Source organism: Sorex araneus, chromosome 4, assembly GCF_027595985.1.
Source record: "Sorex araneus isolate mSorAra2 chromosome 4, mSorAra2.pri, whole genome shotgun sequence".
Classification (NCBI taxonomy): Eukaryota; Metazoa; Chordata; class Mammalia; order Eulipotyphla; family Soricidae; genus Sorex; species Sorex araneus.
In genome coordinates this window covers 10,078,193-10,105,485 of record NC_073305.1, presented here as the reverse complement: position 1 = coordinate 10,105,485, position 27,293 = coordinate 10,078,193, and the positions used below count along the sequence as shown (strand labels likewise).

At 61.2% G+C, this 27,293-nt stretch overlaps 1 protein-coding gene across 1 annotated transcript; it reads left to right on the top strand.

The window, feature by feature from the left end:
* The first annotated feature begins 13,439 nt into the window (after positions 1-13,439).
* HDAC11 (histone deacetylase 11) lies at positions 13,440-26,494 on the top strand. Its single transcript, XM_055134967.1, has 10 exons — positions 13,440-13,571; positions 14,312-14,460; positions 16,781-16,881; positions 20,499-20,615; positions 21,858-21,900; positions 22,405-22,481; positions 23,309-23,371; positions 23,854-23,950; positions 24,890-25,068; positions 25,148-26,494. Coding segments are annotated over exons 1-10 (1,044 nt in total). The 5' UTR covers positions 13,440-13,569; the 3' UTR covers positions 25,364-26,494.
* The last annotated feature ends 799 nt before the right edge of the window (positions 26,495-27,293 follow it).

Sequence of the window (27,293 nt, the reverse complement as noted above, 5' to 3'; positions counted from 1 at the left end):
ACAGATGTAGGACGGAGGGCGAGGAGCAGGCAAGGACAGGGGGAGGAAACTCAGCCCCGGAGTCCCAGGGAGGAGCTGGGATCTGGGGCAAACGCCGTCCCCGCAGTAACTTGAAGGGGGACTGGTGCTGTGTTCGACTCAGCAGTTTGGGGGTGCGGGGAGGGTGCACTTCTAATTCTCCAGTTAAAACCGACTCGCACCCGTGCACATCAGGGCGGACTGTCTCCTCCTGCTGGACCTTGGGAGACCTTGAGGGGGCTACTCAGAGCAGGACCCGGGAGGAGCCCTTGTAAAGACAGGGGGCTAGTCTGCGGCAGGACACAGCTTTGGGGTCGGGACGACTGACCCTGCCACACGCGATCCAGCTGGACGCGAAGCTTGGGCCGCTGGACCCTGCGCTGAGATCCGTCCTCCCTGTCGGGATCCTTCCACAGATGACAGAGCCACCCCCATCTTGCTTGAGGCTTTGCTGGATCACCTCACGTTCAGCCTCGAACCCCAAAGCATGCCTCCTGCAAAGGGCATCTTAGACTGCGCCCCAGAAGGGGGCAGCCCCCTCCCCTACTCCACAGACCTGGACATTGGCTCTCTATGTCCCCCAGGGGACTTTTCTGTTGGTGGCCACATGCATCGGATGGATTTGTAAGCGTGGAATCAGAGAAAGGGAGATAGGGAACTAGGATCGGTTTATTTTTTTAATTTTTTTTTCTCTTTTTGGCAGGGGCCAATCTCAGGGGTCTCTCCTGGCTCTGCACTCAGGAATCATTCCTGGCAGGGCTCAGGGGGCCGTGTGGGATGCTGGGGACGGAGCCCAGGTCAGCTGCATGCAAAGCCAATGTCCTCCCCACTGTACGATGGCTTTGGCCCAGGATGTGAGTTACTGCAATATGCTCAAGAGACAATTGAGCCCCCGCAGAATTCCCTAACTCCCCCCCCCACCCACACACACACACAGTGGCTGTAATTTTGCTGGCAACTCATCACCTCTTTCTCCCCAGCCCATGGGTTACGCCGCCCACACTTGCATCCTAGGTAAACTAAGCCATTTAGCTCAATTAAAAGAGAGCCACTTAATTCTCAAAATAGCACTTGGCTCAAAAAGGACCTTTTTGAGTTCGGAGGGAAAACACAACTTCTGAGTAGCAGAAAGTCTCTCGTGCAAACCGAAGTGCTGTGTCCCTCTGCTAGCGCGCAGGTGGCCGACCACAGCGCCCCGCGCACTGACAGCTGACGTCTGCATCAGCCAGACAGGGATTGCAGAGCCCACGTGTCCGAGGAATCCTTCCAGCGCTCGCTGGAACCCAGCCCGCGCTGGCCCCTTCCCAGGACGGCGCGGGTAGTTATTCCCACAGCCGTCCCGTCCTTATCAGCTTCTGGCAGACCAGACCCGGTTCCTGGTGGCATGAAGCTTTGTGCCACATTCTCTGAGTGTCCCATCCAAAAAAAAAAAAAAAATCTAACGTCTGCGGTTTTTCCACATTTCTTTTTTGAGGCAAATAATCTTCCCCGGTGCATCGTTATCTTTATTTCTCACCTTTGGTACAAAGCGTCCCCTACAGTCAATGCTTCGGGAGTGTCTGAGATTGTAACGCCTTTGCAGTCTATATAAGGGGTTTGTTTGGTCACGTTCTGTGGCGAGGGTTCAACCCCGTTCCGAGGGCGTCTGTTAAGAACGGACCTGTGATCTGCAGAACTCAGGAAAACTGGGGCGCAGGGGCTGGAGCGACAGCACAGTGGGGAGGACATTGGCCTTGCACACGGCTGACCCGATTTTGATCCCCAGCATCTCTTATGGTCCCCAGAGCACTGCCAGGAGTGATTCCTGAGTGCAGAGCCAGGAGTAACCCCTGAGCATCGCCATGTGGCCTCTCAAAACAAACACAAAATAAAACCTGGGTTTCAGAGAGGTGACCTGAACTTTCCCCGCAGTCACACAGAAGTGAGCAGAGAGACAGGGGCCCACCCCTGGTCCAGCCTGGGCCCTGACCCCTGCCCTGGGGCCCATCCTGGTCCAGCCTGAGCCCTGACCCCTGCCCTGGGGCCCATCCCTGGTCTAGCCTGGGCCCCGACCCCTGCACTGGGGCCCATCCCTGGTCCAGCCTGGGCCCCGACCCCTGCCCTGGGGCCCATCCCTGGTCCAGCCTGGGCCCTGACCCCTGCCCTGGGGCCCATCCCTGGTCCAGCCTGGGCCCTGACCCCTGCCCTGGGGCCCATCCCCAGTCCAGGCCACATCCAGCTGCTCTGTTGAGCAGAATGCAGCCCAAGTGTTCACTGGACATGTGCTTTTACGGGGACCACCCAGAGCTGCTCTGGGGCGGGGGCGTCCAGGGGCCACCAAGGCGATGTCTGGTAGTACTGGTCAGTTGGGTGGGGGGAACAGGTCAGGAGGGCCTGTGACGCTATGGCTCAAACTCAGGACCTCGCACCTGCGATGGGCATGCTCTATTTCTAGAGGTATATCCCCGGCCCCAGAATTTTCCATTTCAGATAGAATGAGATGAAATACAAGATGTTCCGTGCAGTGGAGCTCATGCCCAAGTCAACCAGCTTACGCAGTGGCTGAATAAACAGCAAGACTCCTGTATTAATAATTTAATAAAAGATGTTCACTGTAATTTGAATTGCAGATGAGCATCAACAAAAACGTTTTAGGGGACACAAAGGCAGCCCGGGGGTTAAGGACTCCTGAGCACTGAGTCAGGAGCAGCCTCTGAGCACTGCCGGCTGTGGCTCCCCTCCTCCCCAAATATGTTACATAGATATATACCACGTCGCACAGACTCACACTAAAAGTTATTTCTGTTGACAGGATATGGGGTCAGAGAGATAGTACAGTGGGTGGGGCGCCTGCCTTGCACGAGGCCACCTGGGCTCCATCCCCAGCATCCCAGAGGGTCTCCCGAGTACCACCAGGTGCTCAGAGCTGGACATAAGCCCTGGGCATCCCCAGGTGGGGCTCCAAAACAAAAACAATAAAGAATATAAATGAGTTTCCTGTGTTCCTATTTACTAACCCTGACTCCCTCCCTCAGGGGGACACTTTCAGTATCTTAGGGGGACACTTTCAGTGGCCACAGTAGCCCAGAGAGACAGATGTTCATCCACGACCACCCCGGGAGTTCCCGGAAAACTCAAGGCTGGACCTAGGCCACCTGGCCCCCAGTCCTGGCCCTTGTTGTGAGCGCCCTGAGGTGCCAGAGCAGGCTGGGGGCCGGGGAAAGGCCACACGCTCGCCAGGGGCCCCCTGCCTGGCCCCGAGGCCCCCCCCCCCCCATGTCCCAGCAGGCGGGCAGGGCCGGGAAGCCAATCGCAGGGCAGGGTTGCTGAGAGGAGCCAGGTCTCAGCAATCCAGAGAGGACGGTGCTGATGGAGGTCTCGGGACAGGGGCCCAGGCTGCTGGGAGCACCTAGTTGGGCAGGAGAAGTTACGGAGCATTTGGAGTCTTTGCAGCTGGCCGGCAGCACCGGGTCCCCGAGAACTCCCAGGCTAGCAGCAGGGGCCCTGGAGCTTCCCCACGACAGGGGTGTCCTGTCCTACTGTGTGCTCGTCCTCTGAGGTTGCTCCCGCTCTAGCCAGATCCCAGCTCCAGTGTGCACACTCAGGTGAGCTAGAGCTGACTCTCTCTGTTGGGGGCGGGGGGTCCCCAGGGATGCTAAAAGGCCGCGTGGTGGCCCCTCCTGGCCTTTCGAGATCTAGTGATGTTCAGGGGTCTCCAGGGCGTCACCCGGCAGTGCTCAGGGGAGCGAGGGGGTGGGATTGACCGGGCTCACGCATGCGCCCTATCCCCAGTGTTATGCCTCCAGTCCCTCTTTTCTTTATTTTTTTTTTTCACACCCAACTCAATTTCTCGTCCCAGAGCCCATTCCTCTGGGTAGGAATTCACAGATTTCTTTTTTCTCCCGAGCCCCAGGGCGCGTGCCCTCTCCCGGGGGCAGTCAGCCAACGCAGAGCCAGGTACTACTTCTGGTGGGTCTGCCCCGTCCTCTCATCATCACCTTTCACCGTCTGGGACCCCAGCGTGCTGCTGGGGCCGCCCTGGGATCCTCTTTTCCAGGGCCGAGGATGCAGTCGTGGGAGGCTGATGGTCCGGGTTTCCCCTGCTCCCCGGGGTCACAGCCGGTGATGGCTTTGGGCCCCTCTGGCAACAGGCCTGACCACGTGACTCGCCTTGGCCAATAGATGAGAAGGGAGAACTTGGACCGAGCCAGGCAGCATCGCGACTCGGTCCCTCGGGGTTCTGCCCCCTCGGCTGGGGCGAGCGAGTGGGAAAATGCCAGAGATGCTTGTGGAGGGAGAGCACTGTCACTCCCAGACTGTCCCGGCGAAGGCCTTGTAGCGCGGCAGGCCTGACCCTGGTGATCCAAACTCCACGACTCAATCGCTCTCACAGTCACAGCGAACGTCTGCTGTTCTAAGCCTTTGTGCAGGGGGGTTATTTGTTGTGCAACAAAGCGGATACGGACTTTCTCATAACCTCTGTGTTTCCTCAGCCCAGGACACGAATCCCTTCCCCTGCATCACACCTGGATTATTAATAGTTTATTTACCACTGTCGCACTGTCATGCCGTTGCTCATCGATTTGCTCCAGCGGGCACCAGTAACGTCTCCATTGTGAGACTTGTTACTGTTTCTAGCATATCGAATACGCCATGGGGAGCTTGCCAGGCTCTGCTGTACGGGAGGGATACTCTCGGTAGCTTGCTGGGCTCTCTGAGAGGGACAGAGGAATCAAACCCGAGTCAGCCGTGTGCAAGGCAAATGCCCTACCCTCTGCGCTATCGCTCCAGTCCAGTGAGTTTTAGGCATATAATATTTCACTGCCAATCCCACAGCCACCCCCGGAGACTCTTGGCCAACTGGTCTGTGGGCTCAGCACAAAGAACGTAGCATGCAATGCGGGCAGGGCCCTGCGGTGCCAGGGGTACCTGGGCTGCCCAGGAGAGGTGCTGAGGCCACGAGGTGCGGGAAAATAGGACCCCGGTCAGTACGTGCTGGACATGCACCTGACCGCTGTACCATCTCCAGGCCCCACTTGCTCTTCAGGAACTAACAAAATGATGTTGGAACTTGTCTGAGAAAATATGCCAGCAAGAACGGCCAAGAGAATCCCGAAGAACGTGTCTCGAGGGCCGGGACGCCAAGCAGTGAGGAAGCCCCGAATGCGAGCCCTGGTGTTCCCCGCCCCCGGCCAAAACAGCCCCGAGAAACCAAAAAGCGTTTCAATCACCAGGAAACGTGGGAAATGCCCAACAATGAAGTGCGTGATGGGCCTCGGCAGGCAATCAAGGAGATGCTCATGCTCGTCTGCACGGGATGAAACACCTGCTCGAGCCACACTGCGTTCCAGAAACACACCCAGGAGGACTGGAGCGACACCCCCAAACACAGAGACAAGAGCCTTCAACCCAGCAGCGTGGAGCCAGCCCAGCTGTCCGCCGTCTGAGGACAGACACCTCGGCGTCCCTTCCAGAGGATGCAAATGTGCCTGGGCCGAACAAGCGAGCAGGGGTGGGTCTGTCCTGGGAACATTCAGCCCAGTGAAGGAAGCCAGCCCCCCGCATCCCACCTTACATGATGTCACTCCTTGAGGGGTCTGGAACTCCCAAATCTATAGCTGCGAAGTTGATGGATGGTTGCTAGGGGTGGCAGGGAGGGAGGACTGGGTGGGAGGGGGGGCGGGGAGGGCGGCAGTAACGCTTCTCGAGTACGCATCTCTGTGGGTGATGAGAATGTTCCAGAATTGATGGCGGTGATGCCGTTGCCAGTCGGGAAGGAATGAAGAATGACTGAACTGCACCCTTGAAGCGGGTTCGTTGTAGAGCACGTGAGTTATAACTCAATGGAGCTGTTAAAAGGCGTGTTTAAAAAGCTGTTTAAAATCCCGAGATGTGCCTTCCCCCTCCTCGGGTTGGCAAAATTAAAGAGCAGGGAGGCTGACTGCCTCCCAGACTGCTGATGGAAATGGAAATTAATGCCCTCTCTTTGCAAGAGCGTCTGCTCATCTCAGGCCACACTTAACACCCCGCGTGCCCTGGTGCGGGGAACGCGTCCTTCTGACCAGCTGTCGGGAAGCACTCGGAGCATGTCATGGGCCCCCTGGCACTGTCAGGACACCCGGAAAGCGAAGAGTCTGGGAAAAGCGGGCAGAGAACACGGCCTGAGGAGGAGGAGGAGGAGGAGGAGGGTGCGGGTGCGGGAGCCCGGGCTGGCGGGGAGAGAGGTGCAGAGACGTGGGGCGGGGGGGGGTGAAACCCGGTCACTGCACAAACGGGCCTGGGCGTGAGTCTCTGTCAGCAGAAACGCCGAGATACCGGTGCCGCCGGGAAGGAAGCCGAGCGATTGTCTCCAGGGGCAGCGCCGCGATCCAGGGGGAGGGGCAGTGCTCGCTGTACAATCTGTGGGAATTGTTTGCGTTTTCCAGATGCCTGTGCGCGTCCGCTTTGTTTAAAAAGCGCCACCGGGATGCTCCGTAGAGCCTTGTTACAAGCCATTTACATCGTCTTTGTGCCTTAGTGGAAGAGAAAAGCTTTTAGAATATCTCCTGCTTCCCAGACGGAAGCGTTGGGTCTGTGTGTGAGAAAGAGCAAGGCAAGCAGGCAGACGCGTACGTGGCGCTCCGCAAGAGAGCTGGCGGAGGGCCCGCGCCTTGCCTCAGTTTCCCTACTCGGGAAAGGCAGTCAGAGGGGTGCGGAGGAGCGGAGGGAGCTGAGGATGCCCCTGAGTGCCACCCCCCCCCGCCCCCTGGAGAGGCCACGCATCTGCAGGGGGCCTGGGGCTGGGACCCAGGAATTCTGCTCGAGGCCCCTGACCTTGGGCTCGTCCTGGGATGGTCCCGGTCGTGTTCAGCACCTGGTTCCCGAGCGGCAGGTGTGAGGGCACACTCGTGTCCCGACACGCGCCCCCTCCCTCCCGTCGCCTGTCTGCCTGCCCACCTCACTCCAGAGCTGTGTCCCAGGAACTGTCCCCCTCTGGGCCAGCGGCAGCTCCTGGGAGAAACTGGTCCAAGGGGGCGGGCTCACGAGTGCACCCAAGGGTCCTGGGGGCCTTCCCCAACCCTCCTGGGACTATCAGGAAAACGAGTCTGGAAGTTCGAGCTGGGCCAGGTGGTAGGACCCAGGACTGTGGGTCTGCGCCCGTCTGGCTGGTGGGGGGGTGTCGGGGTTCGATGTGGGAGGGAAGGTGTGAGCCTGTTGCTTACGGGTAGCAGACAGAGCTCCTGAGCGTGTGTGTGTGTGTGTGTGTGTGTGTGTGTCTGTCTGTCTGTCTCTCTCTCTCTCTATCTCTCTGTCTCTGTCTCTCTCTGTTTCTGTCTCTCTGTGTCTCTGTCTCTGTCTCTGTCTCTGTCTCTCTCTCTCTCTCTCTCTCTCTCTCTCTCTCTCTCCAGTGCCTGTTGCTCGCCGGTCTCCTGCGTCTTGGAGTGACGCACGCTGGGTGCAGTGGGTTAATGAGTTCCCATGACTGGGAGCTCCCTGGGGGTCCGTGTTCCGGGCCAGGAGCTGCTGCTAAGAGCACAGCCAGGAGGATGATTTTACCCCGCCCCCCACAACACACACACCCTCTCCCGACACCCAAATGCTCCAGCTTGTTTCAGAGGCCCTGCCAGCCCTGAGGCTGGGGATGGGGGTCGCAGGTGGGGAGGGGAGATGGGCTCTGAGAGCTGGACCAGGGGCTTAGATAGATGCAGTGATTTTTTTTTCAGTTCTTTTGGGGGGCCATCCCCAGTGCTGCTGGGGGCTACTCCTAGCTCAGTGCCCCAGGGTCACTTTCGGTGTTATCAGTGACCAGGTCGCACTGGGGATCAAACCCAGGCCTCCTACGTGAGAAGCCTGCACAGAGCCCATTGAACTCTCTCTCCGACCCTACAGGACTCAGTTTTGGTTTTAGCCATACCCTGCGGTGCTCAGGGTTAATCCTGTCTCTGTGCTCAGGGAACCATACATGGTCCCATTTGAACTGGGGCTGGGGCGGGGGTGCAAGGCACGGGCCTTAGTCCCTATATGTCGTTCGACACCACCTGTGCACAGGTGGGACCAGTGCCTTGAGTCTGGATTTGAACATTGGGCAGAAAATGGCAAGCCGACATCTCAGGGCCCCATGGTGACAGGTGACAGGCCCTTGAATATCAAAAAAAAAAAGTTTGCAGAAAATACTGGGGTCAGTTTTCAAATCCAATCCACTCCTTGTTAGAGTTAACTCAGGAAGGTCTGAAGAAATCTCCAAGATCACGCAAAGTTTTTCTCTGTTTAGTTCCACCTCCAGACCCACGGGCCACAGCCTTCCACCCTAGTCACCCTAAGCTGTCACCTGCGCTTCCTTGGCCTTGGGTTCCAGGGAATGGGTTTACCCAATGGGAGCAGCCAATGGGATAGGCCCTTGGGAAACCACCAATAGGCTAAAGCTATGGCGTTAGCCAATGTGAGGGCAGCAGAGGCTTACTGGTAACTAAAGGGGCTGGGTCCCCAAACAACAACTTTTATTTTACTTTTTATTTATTTTTATTTTTTAGTTTTTAAATTTTATTGAGTCACCATGAGATAGTAACAAGCTTTCATGTTTGGGTTACAATCTCACAATGATCAAGCACCCATCCCTCCACCAGTGCACATTCCCCACCACCAATATCCCGGGTATACCCCCCCTTTCCCACCCTCCCCCTGCCTCCATGGCAGACAATATTCCCCATACTCTCTCTCTACTTTGGGGCATTATAATTTGCAACAGAGACACTGAGAGCTCATCATGTTTGGTCCATTATCTACTTTCGGCATGCATCTCCCAACCCAACTGGTTCCTCCATCATTTTCCTAGTGATCCATTCTCTATTCCATCTGCCTTCTCCCTTCCACTCATGAAGCAGGCTTCCAGCTATGGGGCAATCCCCCTGGCCATTGTACCTACCGTCCTTGGGTGTCAGCCTCATGTGATGTTATTTTATTCTCCACAAATGAGTGCAGTCCTTCCATGTCTGTCCCTCTCTTTCTGACTCATTTCACTTAGCATGATACTCTCCATGTCTATCCGTTTATAAGCAAATTTCATGACTTCATCTCTCCTAACAGCTGCATAGTATTCCATTGTGTAGATGTACCAAAGTTTCTTTAACCAGTCATCTGTTTCAGGGCACTTGGGTTGTTTCCATATTTTGACTATTGTGAACAGTGCTGCAATGAATATAGAGGTACAGATGTCATTTCTACTATGCTTTTTTGCATCCTCAGGATATATTCCCAGAAGTGGTATTGCAGGGTCATATGGAAGTTCAATTTCTAGTTTTTGAAGGACTGTCCATATTGTTTTCCAGAAAGGCTGAACCAGTCAGCATTCCCACCAACAGTGAAGGAGCGCCCCTTTTTCCCCACAACCATGCCAGCACTGGTTGCTTTTGTTCTTTTGAATGTGTGCCAGTCTCTGTGGTGTGAGATGATATCTCATTGTTGTTTTGATTTGTGTCTCCCTGATGACTAGCGATGTGGAGCATTTTTTCATGTGCCTTTTGGCCATTTGTATTTCTTTTTTGAGGAAACTTCTGTTCATTTCTTCTCCCCAGTTTTTGATAGGGTTGGAGGGTTTTTTTCTTATACAATTCTACTAGCGTCTTGTATATCTGGATATTAATCCCTTATCAGGTGGGTATTGGGTAAATATTCTTTCCCATTCTGTGGGCTCTTTCTGTATTTTGGCCACTGTTTCTTTTGAAGTGCAGAAGCTTCTTAGTTTGATGTAGTCCCATTTGTTTACAAACAACAACTTTTATAAGGGGCCAGGGAGAAAGCATCGTGGGGAGGGTAACTTTCCTTGTATGTGGCCAACCTGGTTCAATCGCCAGCATCCCAAATGGTCCCCTGAGCACTGCCAGGAGTGACCCCTGAGAGCAGAGCCAGGAGTGACCAGTGAGCATCCTGGCTGCAGCCAAGACAAAAGAAGAAAAAGAAGAAAGTAAAGGGCTTGGTGTAATGCCCTTCATTCTGTCTTTTGAGACCATGTAGCAGGACGCCTCAATCTAATATTCTTTACAAATATTGAAATATCGGGTCTGTGTCAATTATTCCCTTTTGCACTTAATGATGTCCTTTGCATGTCTGGAGGCTTAAAAAGGCATGTTGTGGCCTGGGGGCTTCATACTCACTTTAAGTGACAATAGATTTATATCTCTGAAGGTTGCAGGCAAGGGGAGCAACAGGAAGTTCACGATTCTCAACCCGCCATCACTGAGTTTTACAGAATGACACTCTGAGACAGGAGCTCCATGGTGAGAGGCTGGTTACGTGGCTCACGTGGCAGAGTGCGTGTCTTCCAGGTGTGGGGGTCGGCTCTGTCCCCAGCACAGCACACCACCTTCAGTCCCAGGGCCCCCACGGCTGACCTCAGTGATCCCTGAATGCCACTGAGGGTGACACCCATAACAATCGTGACAAAAATCACGTATGTGGAGTTAAAACATGAACCGCGAACCAGGGGTGCGGCTCAGTGGCAGGGGGCGTGCCTTGAGTGTTGAGTCCCTGGGTCCCATCCCCAGCACACGCAAAAAGTGAAAGCTCTCCTCTCTCTTGGGGGCTGGGTCTGAGTCACCTCCGCTGGTACCTTTCATTGCTCAGGGCTGACTCCAGACTCTGCACCCAGGGATCACGCCTGGCAGTGCTCGGGGCTGACTCCCGGCAGCTCCATTATCTGGCAGCTCCATCATCTGGAAGCTCTATCATCCAGCAGCTCCATCATCCATCAGCTCCATCATCCAGCAGCTCCATCATCCAGAGGCTCCATCATCCAGCAGCTCCATCATCCAGAGGCTCCATCATCCAGCAGCTCTATCATCCAGCAGCTCCATCATCCAGAAGCTCCATCATCCAGAGGCTCCATCATCCAGAAGCTCCATCATCCAGAGGCTCCGTCATCCGGCAGCTCCATCATTCAGCAGCTCCATCATCCAGAGGCTCCATCATCCAGAGGCTCCATCATCCAGAAGCTCTATCATTCGGCACCTCTATCACCCGGCAGCTCCATCATCCAGAGGCTCCATCATCCGGCAGCTCCATCATCCAGCAGCTCCATCATCCAGAGGCTCCATCATCTGGAAGCTCTATCATCCAGCAGCTCCATCATCTGGCAGCTCTGTCATCTAGCAGCTCGATCATCCGGCAGCTCCATCATCCAGCAGCTCCATCATCCAGAGGCTCCATCATCCAGCAGCTCCATCATCTTCACTCAGAGATCACTCCTGGCAGTGCTCGGGGTTGACTCCTGACTCTGTACTCAGGGAGCACTCCTGGCAGTGCTCAGGGGACCCTGTGGGGTGCTGGTTTGCTCTCTGTTCCTGTTTGTCTCTTTACACTGAATGGTGAAACCCATGGAAACTTCCAGACCCAGCCTGCTGGGTGCACAGCAATGTCCCTGCAGTGGCGTGGCGAACAGACACACCGGGGTGCCATAAAAGGCCCAGACACTCCGTATGAGCCACGCTGCTGATTTCTCCCACAGGAGATAGGGTGGGGGGCGTCCAGGTGGATGTCGTGGCTTAAAGGTGCCCCCAGGTTCCTGTGGGCTCTCCTTCGATCACATGATGCCTCAGTCACACGAGCACAGCCCTTAGCCCAGAGCCATCCTCCTTTCTCTGGACTCTGCCCCCTGGTCTGGGCTGCTGCAGACAGTGCTCCCCCAGCAGAAGGCGCTGCTGTGGGACTTTGCGATCCTCAGGGCTCATTCCCAAGGAAGGGTCAGTCTCTGACAAGGACACCTACTCACTGCATGTGCCTCCTTGTTATGAAAAGTGGCTTTAGTCCTTCTGTGGCTATAGCCTGCCCACATGCCTGCCCTAAAGGGCGAGTTAGTTCGTTATTTGGTGTCTCCATTTCCTCACCAACAAAATGGGGCTACCTAGAGTTGCGCCAAGAATTAAATGAGCACAAAACCTTCACCACATGCTAGGTGCTCTTTATTTTTTTATTTTTTATTTTTTTGGTTTTTGGGTCACACCTGGCGATGCACAGGGGTTACTCCTGGCTCTGCACTCAGGAATTACCCCTGGCGGTGCTCAGGGGACCATATGGGATGCTGGGATTCAAACCTGGGTCGGCCGCATGCAAGGCAAACGCCCTCCCTGCTATGCTATCACTCCAGCCCTGCTAGGTGCTCTTTAAATCAGTGGTCTTCAGCCACTGGTGTAAAGCGTTTAAAAACCACTCACCCTTGGCTATAACTGCTGGTCTGTGCACTGTCATGCGGAACAGGTGTGGTCCCCAGGTGTGAGAAGCTAGAAGGACGTTGCTGTCAATACCAATCAGGGAAGTGGCGCGTTGGCTCAGGCACAGTTGAGACTGGAGTTTGATTCTGGAAGCTCTGCTGTTTGAATTCCCGGGGGCTGCGGTTTCTGGGTGCACGCAGCCATCTGCGTGGAAGCACTGCAAGCTAAAGGTTGGGACCCCTGGAGAGCACGGCAATTAAAAGGATGTGTGAGCACCATGGCCAGGAAGTGCGACCCCTGCTCATGGCAATAATAACAGAGGGAATGGAGCATAAATATAATCGAGCACGAATAATAAACTCGTTTTTAATCAAATGCATCTTGACGTCATCAGCGGCATTACTCTTGTCTGATTTTTTTTTTTCAGCTCCCTGTGCGATGGAGACAGGAAAGATAGATGCCTAGCCTGGGCTGTCCACTGGCTGGCAGAGTCTGGACTGAGCCCAGACCTCTGTCTCTCATGTGGGAATCCGAGTGCTGAGGCGCCCCATCATTGACACTCACTGTGAGTGTTCAGGGCTATCCTGCAGTCAGCAGACGGGCAGATGGACGGCACTGCCCCTCCACTGATCCTGCCCTGCCCCTGTCCCCTCGGGCTCCCAGCTGCCCCCTCTCTGGTCAGCTGCTACCGAGCGGTGGGCAGAGACAGTGGGTGGACAGAGAGGCTCATTGTATGGGTCCTCTGGGCTCTATTGTTGAGGCCTCTGGACAGTGCCAGGTCCCGAGCACGCTTTGTCTTAGCCCTCCGGGGTTGGGGTGGGCCAACACAGACACCGACTGTCCCCACAGCTGGGGTCAGCTGTGTTCATCTAGCGTCCACGGAGGCCCAGGGAGCGTAAGCGGCTAGGGCGGCGGTGTTTCAGGTCAGAGCAGACCCACAAGGGTTGAGGCTGGGGATAGACCTTGTGTCTATAAATTACGGAGGTTAAGAACCTCATTAAGTCACAAATAGCAGGGCCAGAGCCCCTCCGCCCCGCTGGTGTTCGCCCAAGGTCAAAGCCAGCGTGCAGTGATTCCCTCCAGCCCCAGCCCGCTGAGCACTGGAACGCGGGCGCGGGGCGGGATTGGGCAGCTCCTCCCCGGGGGCGGGGCGAGGCCCCGCGGGTGTCGACGCCCAATGAGCAGGCGCGGGGCCCGCCCCCCCTCGGGGCGTGGTCTCCGAGGCCGGTGGCCAATCCTCTGTGACGCAGGAGCGGCGGGGGCGGGGCATCGCTGCCCTAGCCCCGCCCCCGCGGAGGCGGTCGCGCCGGGGGTGTGTCCTGGGCGGGGCCGCGGCCCGCCCCGCCCGGTGGCGCCGCGGTGACCAGCGCCGGGAGGGCTCGGCCCCGGGATGTGAGTGCACCTGGGGTCGGGGTGCGGGGGGCGGCGCTGGGGCGCGGCGCCCCTCCTGCAGGCTGGGCGCCCGGCGCGGGCCGCACGGGGTCCCGAGCAGAGCGGGGGGCTGGGCTGGGGGCGGCGACAGGCGCCGGGCTGACGTCGGCAGCAGCCCGGGCCAGCTGTGCCCAGGCCCCCGCAGGGGCAGCAGCTGGGGCGGGAGGGGGTGACAGCTGCGAGCGGGGCTCGGGCGGGCCCGGGGGGACCCCGATGGGCCCCAGCCTGCACTGGGCACAGACCGCGCAGGTTTCTGGAAACTGCCGCGAGCAGCTGCCGCTCGCGGGCGCTTCCTGGGCTCGGCCGTTTACCTGCGAGATTTTAACCCTCGGAGCAGCCGCGAATCAGGCCCGGGGAGACCCAGGCGTTGGGTGACACTGTTGTTGTGATGCGGCGTGCGGTGGCTAGGCCGCCTGCCAGACACCTGCCTGCACACGTGCCCAGACCCGCCCTGTGACCTTGGGGACACGCAGGCCCTCACCAAGCCTGGGGTGAGGGGGGGCACGCTGGAGAGAGCCGGGTTTGATGGGCCAGGGCGGGCGAGCCTTGGCTCCCATGCTGATGCGGTGCCCAGTGGTCCTTCCCCCCGGAGGGAGCTGGTAGGACTGGGTCAGGGCTAGGCCAGCCTGCCGGGCGGGAAGGAGGTGGCCGCCTTCCGGCTCAGGCTGTCCCTGTGTGTGTGTGTCTCTGTGCCCTGGAAGGCCACACCCAACCCAGCTGTACCAGGACGTGCCCGAGTCGTGCTGGCCCATCGTGTACTCCCCGCGTTACAACATCACCTTCCTGGGCCTGGAGAAGCTGCACCCTTTCGACGCAGGAAAATGGGGCAAAGTGATCTGCTTCCTGAAAGGTAGGGCAGGGCCCCCGCCAGGCTCACCCGCTGCCCCTGCAGCCCGTGGGAGCCCCCGCCTGCGGCCTTTGACTCGCAGCCTTAGTCCTCAAACTGCCCCTCTCCTGCTACTGGGTTCCCAGCGGGCCGGAGTCACGGTTACCACGTGGCTTACAGTCCAGGCCCTGGTTGGGTTGGAAATTTGGTCCCGGAGAAGGAACTGCCTTGTTCCCCTGCAGCCCAGAGGCCCCTCGGGAGGCAGTGGAAAAGGCAGCCTGAGGTTGAACCTGGCCTGAAATAAGCGCAAGATCCTTCCATCACACCTGCTGCGTCTTTCCACCCAGCCCCAGAGGCCAGAGAGAGAGTACAGTGGGCTGGGCGTTTGCCCCGCACATGGCCAAACAGGGTTTGATCCCCAGAGCTGCACCCCCAAGCACCTCCAGGAGTGGTCCCTGAGCCAGGAGTAAGCCCTGAGCACCATGGGGTGCTGTAGTGTCCCCCACCGCCCGCCCCCTCCCCCAGAGAGAAACAAAGTCCGAGGACGTGGACCTCCCAGCAAAGCCTCAGGCCCCGCAGTCAGAGAACAGTGAGGATGAATCACACTTGCTGGGTTTTTTTTTTTCCTTTGATGCTAACTTCATAACATGCGGTACCAGTTTTCCATTTGCTGTAGTGATCAGAGTGAGTAATGGAAGAAAAATAGTAGAGTAGAAGAGGATCCGTGATAGGGAGAGCCTCAGGGGCCGGGACCCCGACTACACAGTGCCCTTTGCCTGATGAACCGGCCTGTCCCTGCTCTTGCTGCTTGTCCGTATGGCCTGAGTCACTCACAGACACAGCGCACAGACCACAGCACAGACACAACACAGACCACAGACCACAGCACACAAACCACAGCACACAGACACAGCACAGACCACAGCACAGACCAGAGCACAGACCACAGCACACAGACACAGCACAGACCACAGCACAGACACAGCACAGACCACAGCACACAGACACAGCACAGACCACAGCACAGACACAGCACAGACCACAGCACAGACCACAGACCACAGCACATAGACACAGCACAGACCACAGACCATAGCACAGACCACAGACCACAGACACAGCACAGAGACACAGCACACAAACCACAGCACACAGACCACAGCACACAGACACAGCACAGACCACAGACCACAGACACAGCACACACCACAGCGCAGACCACACCGCAGGCCACAAAGCACAGCACACAGATCCTTCTTGCCTCCCTGTGTCTCCCAGTGGGGAGTCACAGAATGTTCTGGGTGGGGGGAGTCTTGCAGCATGTGGGGTCTATGGGACCAGCCAGTGTCTGCCAGGCCCCGTGTCCCTCTGACTGTCCCCGGCACCCAGGGCCTCCCAGGCCACATCTCACTGGGCCCCTAGAGCTCCTCTGGCTCTCGGCCTCAGTCTCTTCTGTTACGAAACGGAGCGGCCCTGTCTGGTGCGTGCCGGGGTGTTGGCGCCGGCCAGCCCCGCGTGCACCCTTGTGGTTGCCCCGGCCACCCGCGCCGTCATTTCCTTCCTAGTTTTCCTTGACTTCGCCTGTGTCTGGAAAGACTCAGCAGAAACCTGCCGTGAGAAGAGGGCTCCGGGCCGCAGGGACGGCTCCGTGTGCACGGCACTTGCCCGCGGCCGAGCCCGGGTCGATCCTAGCACCGTCCTTGAGGGCCTTGGCTTCCTCCAGGACTTACCCCTGAGCACTGCCAGGTGGGGCCCAAACTCCCAAAATGGAAAAGGGAAAAAGAAGAAGCAGCCTCGGGGCTGGAGTGATAGCATGGCGGGGAGGGCGTTTGCCTTGCATGCGGCCGACCCGGGTTCAATCCCCGGCATCCCATATGGTCCCCCAAGCACCGCCAGGAGTAATTCCTAAGTGCAAAGCCAGGAGTAACCCCTGAGCATCGCTGGGTGTGACCCCCCCCAAAAAAGCAAAAAGAAATTAAAAAAAAAGAAGAAGAAGAAGAAGCAGCCTCCTGCCTGCCAATGAGGAGAGGCCGGTCACACCTGCCTGCGGCGAGGGTCTCGGCCGCGAGGGGCCGAGCCCAGGCTGCAGCCGCTTCCCGCAGGCGGGGTGCGGGCTGGCCTCAGTTGCTGTCCTAGAGGGACACGGGGCCGAGAGAGGCCCCCAAGGCCGTGGGGGGGTGGCGGGGCTTTGCTCACCCTGGTCGGGGAGACACGGCCGGCTGGGCGCCAGGGCTGGGAGCAGCCTGCTGGCAGGTCCCGTGGGTGCAGCCTGCGGGGCTCGGCAGGCCGGGGGTGCAGGCCCTCTCTGGGGGGGGGGGCTCAGGGGCCTGCCTTGTGCTTCCAGAAGAGAAGCTGCTCTCGGACAACATGCTGGTGGAGGCCCGAGAGGCCTCGGACGGGGACCTGCTGGTGGTGCACACGAGACGCTACCTCAATGAGCTGAAGGTAGGGCCGGGTGCAGGGGGGCGGCCGGGGGGGGCTCTCAGTGGGCTGAAGGGTCAGGCCAGAGCATCTGGGGTGGCCCACGGGGGTAACCAGTGAGTTGAGGGTATGGATCGGGGCGCTGCCCTTGGGGGCTGTTCATTTTGTTTTGTGTCTCAGGGCCACACCTGGTGGTGCTTAGGGCTGACTCCTGGCTCTGTGCTCAGGGCTCACTCTTCGTGGGCTCAGGGGACTGTACGGGGACCCAACCCAGGTCCACTGTAAAACTGCTCCACTTTGTTTTTTTGTTTTTGTTTTTGTTTTTTGCTTTTTGGGTCACACCTGGCTCATGCACTCAGGAATTACCCCTAGCGGTGCTCAAGGGACCCTATGGGATACTGGGATTCGAACCCGGGTCGGCCGCGTGCAAGGCAAACGCCCTACCCGCTGTGCTATCACTCCAGCCCAAAAACTGCTCCACTTTGGCTAGGTTCACGGCTGCCGGCCGTCTCCCTGTGAGGGGCCTGTTAAGGTGCTGGGATAAGACTCCCCGCAAACTCCCGCTAAGCAGTGAGCGGCGGGCGGGGTATGGGACTGAGCCCGAGCACCTTCCCCAGCGGGCAGCTGCCCTCAGCTCTGCCACGACCCTGCCTGCCTGCAGAGAAGCCGGAGGCGGGGACCAAGCCGAGGGGGCCGGGAACAGGCTTTGCAGGTGGGGCTCCAGGCTCCATCCCTGCGTGGCCTGGTCCCTCAGCACTGCTGGAACTGGCCCAAAAAAGAAAAAACAAGAGAGAAGGCAATGCGACCGATTTCCCGTCGGTGCTTGGTTTCGTGGGGTGGCACCTCATTCCACGGCTGGGCCCGCTCCCCACGGCCGCTGTGTGACGCGGTGAAGCTGTTTCCCTCTCTGTTTTTCAACCTTTCCACTGGCGCAAAGTTCTGACGCCAGGGACCAGAGAGATGTCGTCTAAGGGGTAAGGCACCTGCCTTGCGTGCAGACCGCCTGGGTTCGATCCTGGCACCCCAGAGGCCCCCCTGAGCCCCACCAGGAGGGACCCTTCGCTCTCGAGAAAAGGTTCCTGCAAGTCAGCCTGGGGGACACAGCTCGGCAGCCAGCCCTGGGACACGCACACAGACACCGGGGCTGTTCCACCCGGAGCCGCCAGCCACAAGCAGCCACTTCTCCGGGAATTTTAATTTGGCCACATGATCCCTGAGCACAGAGCCGGGAGGAAGCCCTGAGCCCTGCCGGGTATGGCTCAACAAACAAGCCAAAAAGCCCTGACTCTCACCCAGCACCTGGGCTCCGGGGCGGGCCGCAGCCACACGAGGGGCGAGGGGCCCCTGGGGAAACAGAGTCGGGGTGTCGCGTCGCCGAGGTGCAGCTGGAGGAGAAGTTTGGCCCCCAAGGTGCGCCCGGCTCTCTGGGGCCCTCTGCCGGGTGAGGGCAGGCTCCCGGCTCGGGTTCCCATGGGCAGGGCCGGGCCCACATGGGCGTCCTCTCTCACTCGGCTGCCTCGGGAGGCCCAGGGCGGGGCTTGGGACCCCCCTTTCCAGCAGGTTCTCCCGTGCAGCTGGCAGGGCCCTGGGAGGAGCTCCAGCCCGCCAAAGGGCCTCACAGTGCAGGGTCTCGGGGGCATGTACAGAGCCGAGGCCTGGAGTGGGTGCAGCCGCCCGGCCTCACACCCTCCGCTGTTGCCTGTGCATCCTGGGGCCGGCCCTGCCCCTCCCAGGCCCTCGCCGAGGCCACTGCCCTGGCGTGCGGCACAGCTCGTGGGTGCCAGCCTCCTCCCCTCCTCTGCAGGAGGGGACTCGGGGCTTGGTGCTCACTGCCGCTCTGTCAGGGTCAGAGACGGGGAAGGACAGGGCAGGAGCCCAGCGTCCACCCCAGGAGAGGCTCAGTGGGTCACGTGCGGTGCTGGGGATCGAAGCAGAGCGGGAAGGCAAGTGCCCGTACCCCCGTACCATCTCTGCGGCCCCACATTGCTCGTTTTTAAATGAGGTGCTCAATTGAAACTCCCAGGGAAGGGGCTGGAGCGACCGTACAGCAGTGAGGGCGTTTGCCTGGCTCGCGGCCCACCCGGGTTTGATCCCTGGCACCCCGTATGGCTCCCTGAGCACCGCTGGGAGTGATTCCTGAGTGCAGAGCCAGGAGTAAGCCTTGAGCACCCCCGGGTGGGGCCCCCAAACCCAAAAACATCAAAAGCTATATACCAAATGAGGGGCTGGAGAGATAGCACAGCGGGGAGGGCGTTTGCCTTGCACGCGGCCAACCCGGGTTCAAATCCCAGCATCCCATATGGTCCCCTGAGCACCGCCAGGGGTAATTCCTGAGTGCAGAGCCAGGAGTAACCCCTGTGCATCGCCAGGTGTGACCCAAAAAGCAAAAAAAAAAAAAAAAAAAAGCTATCTACCAAACGAAATTCCCAGGGAAGTGGCTGCTTGTGGCTGGCGGCTCCGGGTGGAACAGCCCCGATGTCTGTGTGCGTGGCCCAGGGCTGGTGGCCGAGCCGCATCTCCAGACTGACTCACAGGAACCTTTCCTCGAGGGCAAAGGGTCCCTCCTGGCCAGCCCCTTGCTGGGACTGTCCTTAGGTGCCAGCTGCCGGCTGCGTGTCTGCCCTGCACGGCTTCAGTTCCTCCCTGCCGACCGCTGGTTTGCTGTGCCCGGCGGGCTGTGACTCGGTGCCTCCCTCCTCACTCACTCACTCTGCAGAGCCGACTCTGTGCCGCGCTGTGGGAGGGTCAGCACTGGCCCTGCCCTTCCTGTCTGGGCCGGTGCCACCTTCAGACACTCTCGGGCCCCAGTCCTCAGGGCTGCTGGAAGGCTGCAGGGGTCCTCCCCCGTCGCACAGCCCAGACGCCCCTCCTGCCCCTCCTGCTCGAGGGAGCCCCAAGCTGTGGGCACGGCGGGTGTCCACCAGAGCTTGGCACACCAGAGCTGGGACAGGCGTCTCTCCTGTGTGCCGGGCCAGGCCCGTTGCAGCCCGGCAGGAGATGGCTCGGGATTGGGGCGCCAGAGATGGCCACGGCACCAGGTTCCCCACGGAGGAACAGGCTCTGGTGGGGTGGGCAGGAGGCCTGGCTCCACTAAATGTGTGTCCCTCCTCCTGGGGCCCCCTGTCCCCGCTACCCGGCTGCTGGGCCTGGCCCCGTCTCCACCTGAATGAAGGCCTGCAGTTCTGCTTCTGGACACTAGAGGGCAGGCCAGGGCTCGCGCGCCAGCAGGGAGCCTGGGCTGACCCAGCTTTAAGGAAACCGTGTTCTTATCCATCTACTTTGTACATTTTATTTTTTCAGCTTTTGGGTCACACATGGCAGTTCTCAGGGCTTACTCCTGGATCAGTGCTCAGGCACCATGCCCGGCGGGGCTCAGGGAACCATCTGGGGTGCTGGGGATGAAACCTGAGTCAGCCTCATGCAAGGCCAGTGCCCTACCCACTGCACTATCTCTGTGGCCCCTGCCCAGATTTTGAAACTGGGGCCCAGCAGACCTGGGGCTCTTGGTTCCTACCAAAGGAACTGCGCCTGAGCCGGGAGCTCCTCGGGGTGCCTGGGGCCCTTCCCCGTGGCGTGGCACCCGAGGGAGGGGGGACATGCTTCCAGCGGGCAGTCCCCGACGCCTGTGTCTCTCCCGGCAGTGGTCCTTCGCCGTCGCCACCATCACGGAAATCCCCCCGGTGCTCTTCCTCCCCAACTTCCTGGTGCAGAGGAAGGTGCTGCGGCCCCTCCGCACGCAGACTGGAGGGACCATCATGGTAGGTGTCCGCGGGAGGAAGGCCGAGCTGGGGGCCCACCTGGCTGTCCCGCCCGCAGTGCTCTTCCCTCCTAGAATGACACCAGATCCTCAACCTTCCTCGGGGCAGGCAGCCAGACCCGTCTCCCCACACCTCTCCCATCCCAGGGCTTAGAAATCAGTTCCCCCCCACCACCACGCTTACTGCAACCCCCACCCCCCACCATTACCATATTTGCTGGTATAGAAGATCCAGCCTTGTGCCCCCGCCCCCTCCAAAGATTGTATCCCAGAGCTGTGGCTCAGTTTTACCGAAGGCTAGCCCCGCAAGCCTTCCTGATGGAGGGTGCTTCCTCGTCTCAGACAGTGCGGCAAGAAAGAACAGCCGCTGCAGGGCCAGGCGTCACCTGTGGCCTTTTTCCTCCCTTCGTGTGTGTGGAATTTTTTTTTTCTTTTTGGGTCACACCCGGCGATGCTCAGGGGTTACGCCTGGTTCTGCACTCAGGAATTACTCCTGGCGGTGCTCAGAGGACCCTATGGGATGCTGGGAATCGAACCCAGGTCGGCTGCGTGCAAGGCAAACGCCCTCCCCGCTGTGCTATCGCTCCAGCCCTTCCCTTTGTTTTGATTTTGGGCCTCACCCGGCTGCTTCTGCACTCAGGGCTCCCTCCTGGCGGCTCTCGGGGAGAACCCAGCGGGTGCTCGGGAGAGAATCCGGGTGGGCCACGTGCAAGGCAGGTGCCCTGCCCGCTGTCCCAATGCTCTGGTCCCTGTGTCTAGTTTTTGAACTTGAGTTCACGCCGCTGAGCTGGGGGAGGTAAAGGAGCGTTCAGATTTGAATGCCCGCTTGAACCCAGACCCGAGGGAGCCCCCCACAGTTATCTTACTCACCTGGCCAGTTTGCAGAGTTTTAGAAGTGTGTTTGCATGTGCCCGCCTAGCTCCTTGGTCCGAGTTCTCCTGGGGTCAACGGTATTTCCAGGAGCCGACTCTGGTCTCCTCCCTTGGGGGTCCCACACCAGGGTCCGGGAGGCTCCTGAGTAACCCTCAGGCTGAGCTTCTCCCCCACCCCACCCCCCGCTCCTGGGCAGGGCTGCTGGGGGGCCTCTGTCCCTCCAGCTCATGCAGCAGCCAGTGTGGCCTCACTTCCCGGGCAGATCCCCCGCCCTTCCCTCACAAGGGCAGGAGGCAGCGATTGGGGGTGAGTGGCGGGAGGGCCAGGGCCTGGCCGTCCACACCCGTCACTTGTCTGCATCTGTCCCAAGGCAGGGAAGCTGGCCGTGGAGCGAGGCTGGGCCATCAATGTCGGTGAGTCCACACCCGGTGTGTGTGTGGGGGGCAGGGCAGGGGGATAGGGAAGACCTGGACACTGGGACTCACCTCGGGGTGCTGTACTGAGTCCCAGGGAGGCGGGTGCAGGGTGGCCGGCCACGCCCTGTTCTGTGGAGATCCCTTGCCTGGTTGCTCCCTCCTACCCCCAGGCTCCAGGGAACACCCATAGGGTCACCTCCAACCCTTCCTGCCAGAGGGGTCACCTAGAGCAGGGCCAGTTCTGGGGGGGGCGGCGAGGGAAGGGCCACGGAGAATAGCCCTGGGGGGATGGACTGGCTCTGACTCGTGCTGACTCGTGGGGACCCCCTGAGGTGTGTCTTGCTCTGGACCAGGTGGCCCTGGTGGCATACTCAGGTCTCAGCTAACTTCGCCAGCCGGGGTCACAGGGGGTCATTGGAGGCCGAGTGGGGGAGGGGATCGGGCTCAGAGCAGGGCAGCGCCTGGATGGAACTGTACCTGAACCCGTCCTTCGTTCCACAGGGGGCGGCTTTCACCACTGCTCCAGCGACCGGGGAGGGGGCTTCTGTGCCTACGCGGACATCACACTGGCCATCAAGGTGAAGGCTCGCCCCCGGGAGCCCTGCAGACCCTCCCCCAACCCCCTCCCCCATGTCACCCAGAGGGCAGGCGGCTGACGGTGGTGTGGCTGGACACCTCCCTAGCGTCAGTGCCAGGAGGAGGAGGGGAGGGGTCTAGCCTGCTCCAGGGCTGGCCGGGGGGCGGGGGGCAGAATTCCATCCAGCGGAAGGACCCCCGTGCCCGGCGAGCGGGGAGGAGTCAGGGGTCTCATGCTGTAATAACAGGGTGTGGCCGCACTGGCAGTGCCCGCGGGGTGCCCGGTGCCACTCTCCCTTCTCCGCGGCCGCCCTCTCTGATCCCTACTTCTCACAGAGCAGGAAGCTGAGGCCCAGGGGTCCAGACCTGGCATTGGCCCTTGCACGCGGGCTCCAGTGCTCCCCCAACACCCTGTGGCTCGGGCGGGGCACCAGGGTGGGGTGTGGTGCCTGGGTCAGCCCCTGCAGAGAGTGAGGGGCTTGGCGGGCAAGTGCTCGGAAGACTGGCTTCCTGGAGGAGGCAGCATTAGGACATGACAGTGGGGGCAGGATGGGGAAATGCAGAGAGGCACCTACCCCACCCTCACGTTCTCTTGGAACCCCAGACCGAGCCCTGGTCTGATGGTCCCAACTGACCCTGAAATCTCACCCATCAAGGCCCCAGCATGTACCACCTCCTCCAGGGAGCCTTCCCTGACCTGCACCTCCTCTGGGTATTCACTGTCCACCTAGTGGCTTGAGTACCGCCGGGCCTGTGTGGCCTCGTGCCTCCCGGGCCCCGAGGGACCCCTGGTCTTCGGGGATGCTCACGTCTCCCCTCTCTCGGGCAGTTCCTGTTTGAGCGTGTGGAGGGCATCTCCAGAGCCACCATTGTCGACCTCGATGCCCACCAGGTGAGTGTCCAGGGGGCCCCGCCTGGGGTCGGGCAGAGCAGGGGCGCAGCTCCCGGCCCCAGGGACGCCCTCCGGCCCAGCCGCCACACTCCTCGCTCCTGCGGGCCCCGGGGCGTCCAGCTTTGTCCCTCTGTCCCCCTCAGCCGGGCGTGCTCGCTGCTGTGTCACCTCGAGGCCACCCCCGTCCCTCCCGATCACCCCACAGACACACCCTGCTCCCTCTGCCCTCGGGGTGCAGGGCTGTCCCCTCCTCGGGACTCCGGCCCCAGTGAAGGGGAGGGGGAGGGGTCCCTGAGGTCACGTGACCCCCAGTGACCCTGAGTGACCCCGAGTGACCCTGGCCAGGCACAGTTTTCCATCACACCCCTGGGAGCCTGTGATGCGGAGACCCCGGGTCCCATGAGAGCGGAGTCAGAGGGGCTGCAGGGTCCCGGGGGGCGGGGACCCGGCTGGCCCGGCTGGCACGGCTGCTCTGCCCGCAGGGCAACGGGCACGAGCGGGACTTCATGGGCGACAAGCGCGTGTACATCATGGACGTCTACAACCGCCACATCTACCCCGGCGACAGCTTCGCCAAGCGTAAGCCGGGCCGCGGGGCTCTGGGGGCGGCACATCCCCCGCCAGACTCCAGGGAGGCGCAGGGGTGGGGGCGGGGCTGGGGGTCTCCGTGCTCAGAGCCGTGCTGGGGGCTGCAGGGTCCGGCCCCGAGTAGTTCCCGGCCCAAGCCGCTCCCTGGCCCTCGGCTCTCTGCCGGGGTAGGCGTTTCCCGCTTTGGGGACCCTCCGGCGCCCCCCAGGGAGGCGGCTCATGGCTTGCACGGTGGGGCCAGGCCCAGCAGTGCAGGGCTCCGGGATCTGTCCGGCACGGCCAGGCGTGCCCAGTTGGCCTGGCTGCAGTGCTGCCCAGGGGGAAACCCAGCACGGGTACGAGCAGGGGGCCTGCCTTCCCCGAGCCCCCGGGCTCCACGTGCTCCCCCAGGCCCCGGAACATCGTCAGGGCGGCCGAGGGGCCTCGCGCTGCAGGGCCCGAGCAGCCCCCCTGGTTGGGACCTGTTGGCCATGTATCACAGGAGTGGCCCCGGGGCTTCCCGACCTCCCGGATGTGGCCCCTGATCACTGCCCACCCCTCCTCCCTGAGCGTCACTCGGGAGTCCTGGCAAGCAAAGCGAAGGCAGGACCTCAGAGGAGCGGATGGCGCAGACCTGCTGCCCCGTTAGGGTCCTGAGGGCGGCCCGGCCGCGGGCAGGCTGGGAGCTGATGTGACCAAGGGGCTTGCTGTGGGCCAGAGGGCAGGTGCAGGCACCCCGGGGCAAAGTGCTTCCTCCCCTGCCCCCTGCCCTTTGCCCCCTGCCCTTTGCCCCCTGCCCTTTGCCCCCTGCGGCCCGGGGGCTCCCCTCTGGCTTTGTGTTGGGGAGGGGAGAGTCAGGCTGGGGCCACGTGGGTCCGTCCCACCGGGCTGCTGACCGGGAATGGGCAGGGCCCGTCCCCGCGCCCCCAGCCTCGTGGCCTGCCCCTGCAGAGGCCATCCAGAGGAAGGTGGAGCTGGAGTGGGGCACGGAGGACGAGGAGTACCTGCGGCGGGTGGAGAGTAACCTGCAGAGGGCGCTGCAGGAGTCTGCGCCCGACGTGGTGGTGTACAACGCGGGCACCGATGTCCTGGAGGGCGACCGGCTCGGGGGGCTGGCCATCAGCCCGCAGGTGAGGCCCGGGGGGCGGGCCGGGCAGCAACAGCAGCAGGACGGCCGGCCCCGCCTGACCCCCGTCCCGTCCCCTGCAGGGCGTGGTGAAGCGGGACGAGCTGGTGTTCAGGGTGGTCCGCGGGCAGCAGGTGCCCATCCTCATGGTGACGTCGGGCGGGTACCAGAAGTGCACGGCCCGCATCATCGCCGACTCCATCCTCAACCTGCACAGCCTGGGGCTCATTGGGCCCGAGTCCCAGAGCCTATCCCCGCAGAGCTCCGACACCCCCCTGCTGCCCCCCCAGACGCCCTGAGCCTGCCGGACTGCTGGCACCTCCCCTGCCCGCCTCTCTCCCTGCAGCGCGTGGGGCCTGGGGGAGCCCAGGGGGGCCCGCCCCCTGCCTTGGAGCCACCGCCCCCAGAGGGCTGGTTCTGTCCCCTGTGCGGGATGCAGAGTCCCAGCCATCCCGGTCCAGAAGCCCCTCATGGAGCCCTGGACCTGCCCAGGCCCGGCGGAGGGAGGGCAGACCCGGGTCCGAGCGGCAGGGAGGCCTGCGGGGTTCTGGCTCGCCCGGAAGGTAGAGAAGTGAAGGTAGAGCCCCCGGCTCCAGCTCCCAGGGTCCTCAGGGAGGACGCGGGCTGGGCGGCAGTGCTGCACCCTGGCCAGCAGGGGGAGCCCCGGGCCTGGATGTGAGGGCGGCCCCTCAGTAATAATTAACCTGAGGTCCGCCGGGGTCCCAGGTGGTGAGAAGGGAGGAAGGCCAGCAGTGGTCTCCCCGATTTTGGAAGAAGGTGGGGGGCAGGAGGCCCAACTGGAGGGGCCCAGTGAGGTGCCCAGGGGCCCTCTGACCCCTGGGGAGAGGGCAGGGGAAGGCAGGCCAGTGGGGGAGACGGGTGCCCTGCAGGACCCACCCACAGCGGGGTCAGGTGGGGTCCTCCGAGCAGAGACCCCCACCCTGGCGAGGCTGGCAGCCCAGGGACGGGCGGGGTGCAGCCGCCACTGACTCAGTCCACCCTGCCCCGGTGCCTGTCATGTCCAGGGCCCCGGTGGTTCTGACCTTCAACAGACCCAGACAGTGACCCTGTCATCAGCTCTGTTCTGAAGGGGACATTCAGGGACACTGTGAGGCTGGGCAGAGGGGGTGTCCACCCCTGCGTTGCCCAGAGGCGTTGTAGGACAGTGGCTGGTGGCAGGGACAGGTGGGCGTTACTCTGTGCTCCACTTCTCGGACCACCCCCACGGGGGGCGCCGCCTCCTCCCCCCAGGCTCTGGACGGTCGGCTGGACAGGGGCTCTAGGAGGGCTCTGAGCTGGGCCCTGACCATGCCTCGGACCCCGCATCTCCGGGGCCCCGTGAGCATCTGTGCGATTCTGGTCAGTGCCACTGTCCTGGGAGAAGCTTCAGGCCCGCCTGAGGACGAAGGAAATAAACGTTTTTATCGGCACGTCGCAAGCTCCGTGTCCTGGTGTCGGCGCTGCCCCCGCGGGCCCCCGACTCCCCCCAGCAGACCCCCGGGTCACTCCGTGACCGTTCCTGTCCCCCAGCACTCCCAGAGGGCCACAGCTCCCAGCCCCCTCCACTGGCAGGAGTGGGGGGTCCTCGGAGCAAGGGTCCCTGGGGGCCGGAGACTGGGAGCGGGTCTGGGGGACAGTGGGGGTCCAAGAGTGCCGTAAAGGGAGCACCCGGCCTCTGTCCAGACCCACACAGCCTTTCCGCGGGAGCTGTCCAGGGCCGCGCTGGCCTGGGGCCCGAGCATGCAGGCGAGGGGCCGAGGCCAAGGCGCAAGGCGCTGGCACCCATGCCGGCTGAGGGTCCGCACGGGGTCTGGGTGTGCGCGCATCGTGCCTCCTCTGAGCGCCCGAGGGTGGTGCAGCTCTGACGTGTCCATGGGGCGGCCAGCGGCAGCTGCAGGCAGGCCGGCTGCTGGAACTCAGGGACAGCGGGCTGGTGAGAGCACTCGGGACCCTGCCTGGGGCGTGAGGCTCCGAGCCCCCCAGAGACCAGGGTCAGGAGCAGCTATGTGACCCAGGGGGTCTCTGAACCGGGGGTCTCTGAACTGGGGGGTCTCTGACCCAGGGAGGGTCTCTGACCTGTGGGGGTCTCTGACCTGGGGGTTTCTCTGACCTGGGGGGGTCTCTGATCTGGGGAGTCTCTGACCTGGGGAGGGTCTCTGACCTGTGGGGGTCTCTGATCTGGGGGGTCTCTGACCTGGGGACCCTAAACCAGGGATCTCTGGCCCAGAG

Excerpts from the sequence above, each read along its gene's own strand:
- HDAC11 (XM_055134967.1), top strand. Across the intron at positions 21,901-22,404 it reads AGGCTGGGCCATCAATGTCG|GGGGCGGCTTTCACCACTGC; the intron begins GTGAGTCCACAC and ends TTCGTTCCACAG. Across the intron at positions 23,951-24,889 it reads CGGCGACAGCTTCGCCAAGC|AGGCCATCCAGAGGAAGGTG; the intron begins GTAAGCCGGGCC and ends CTGCCCCTGCAG.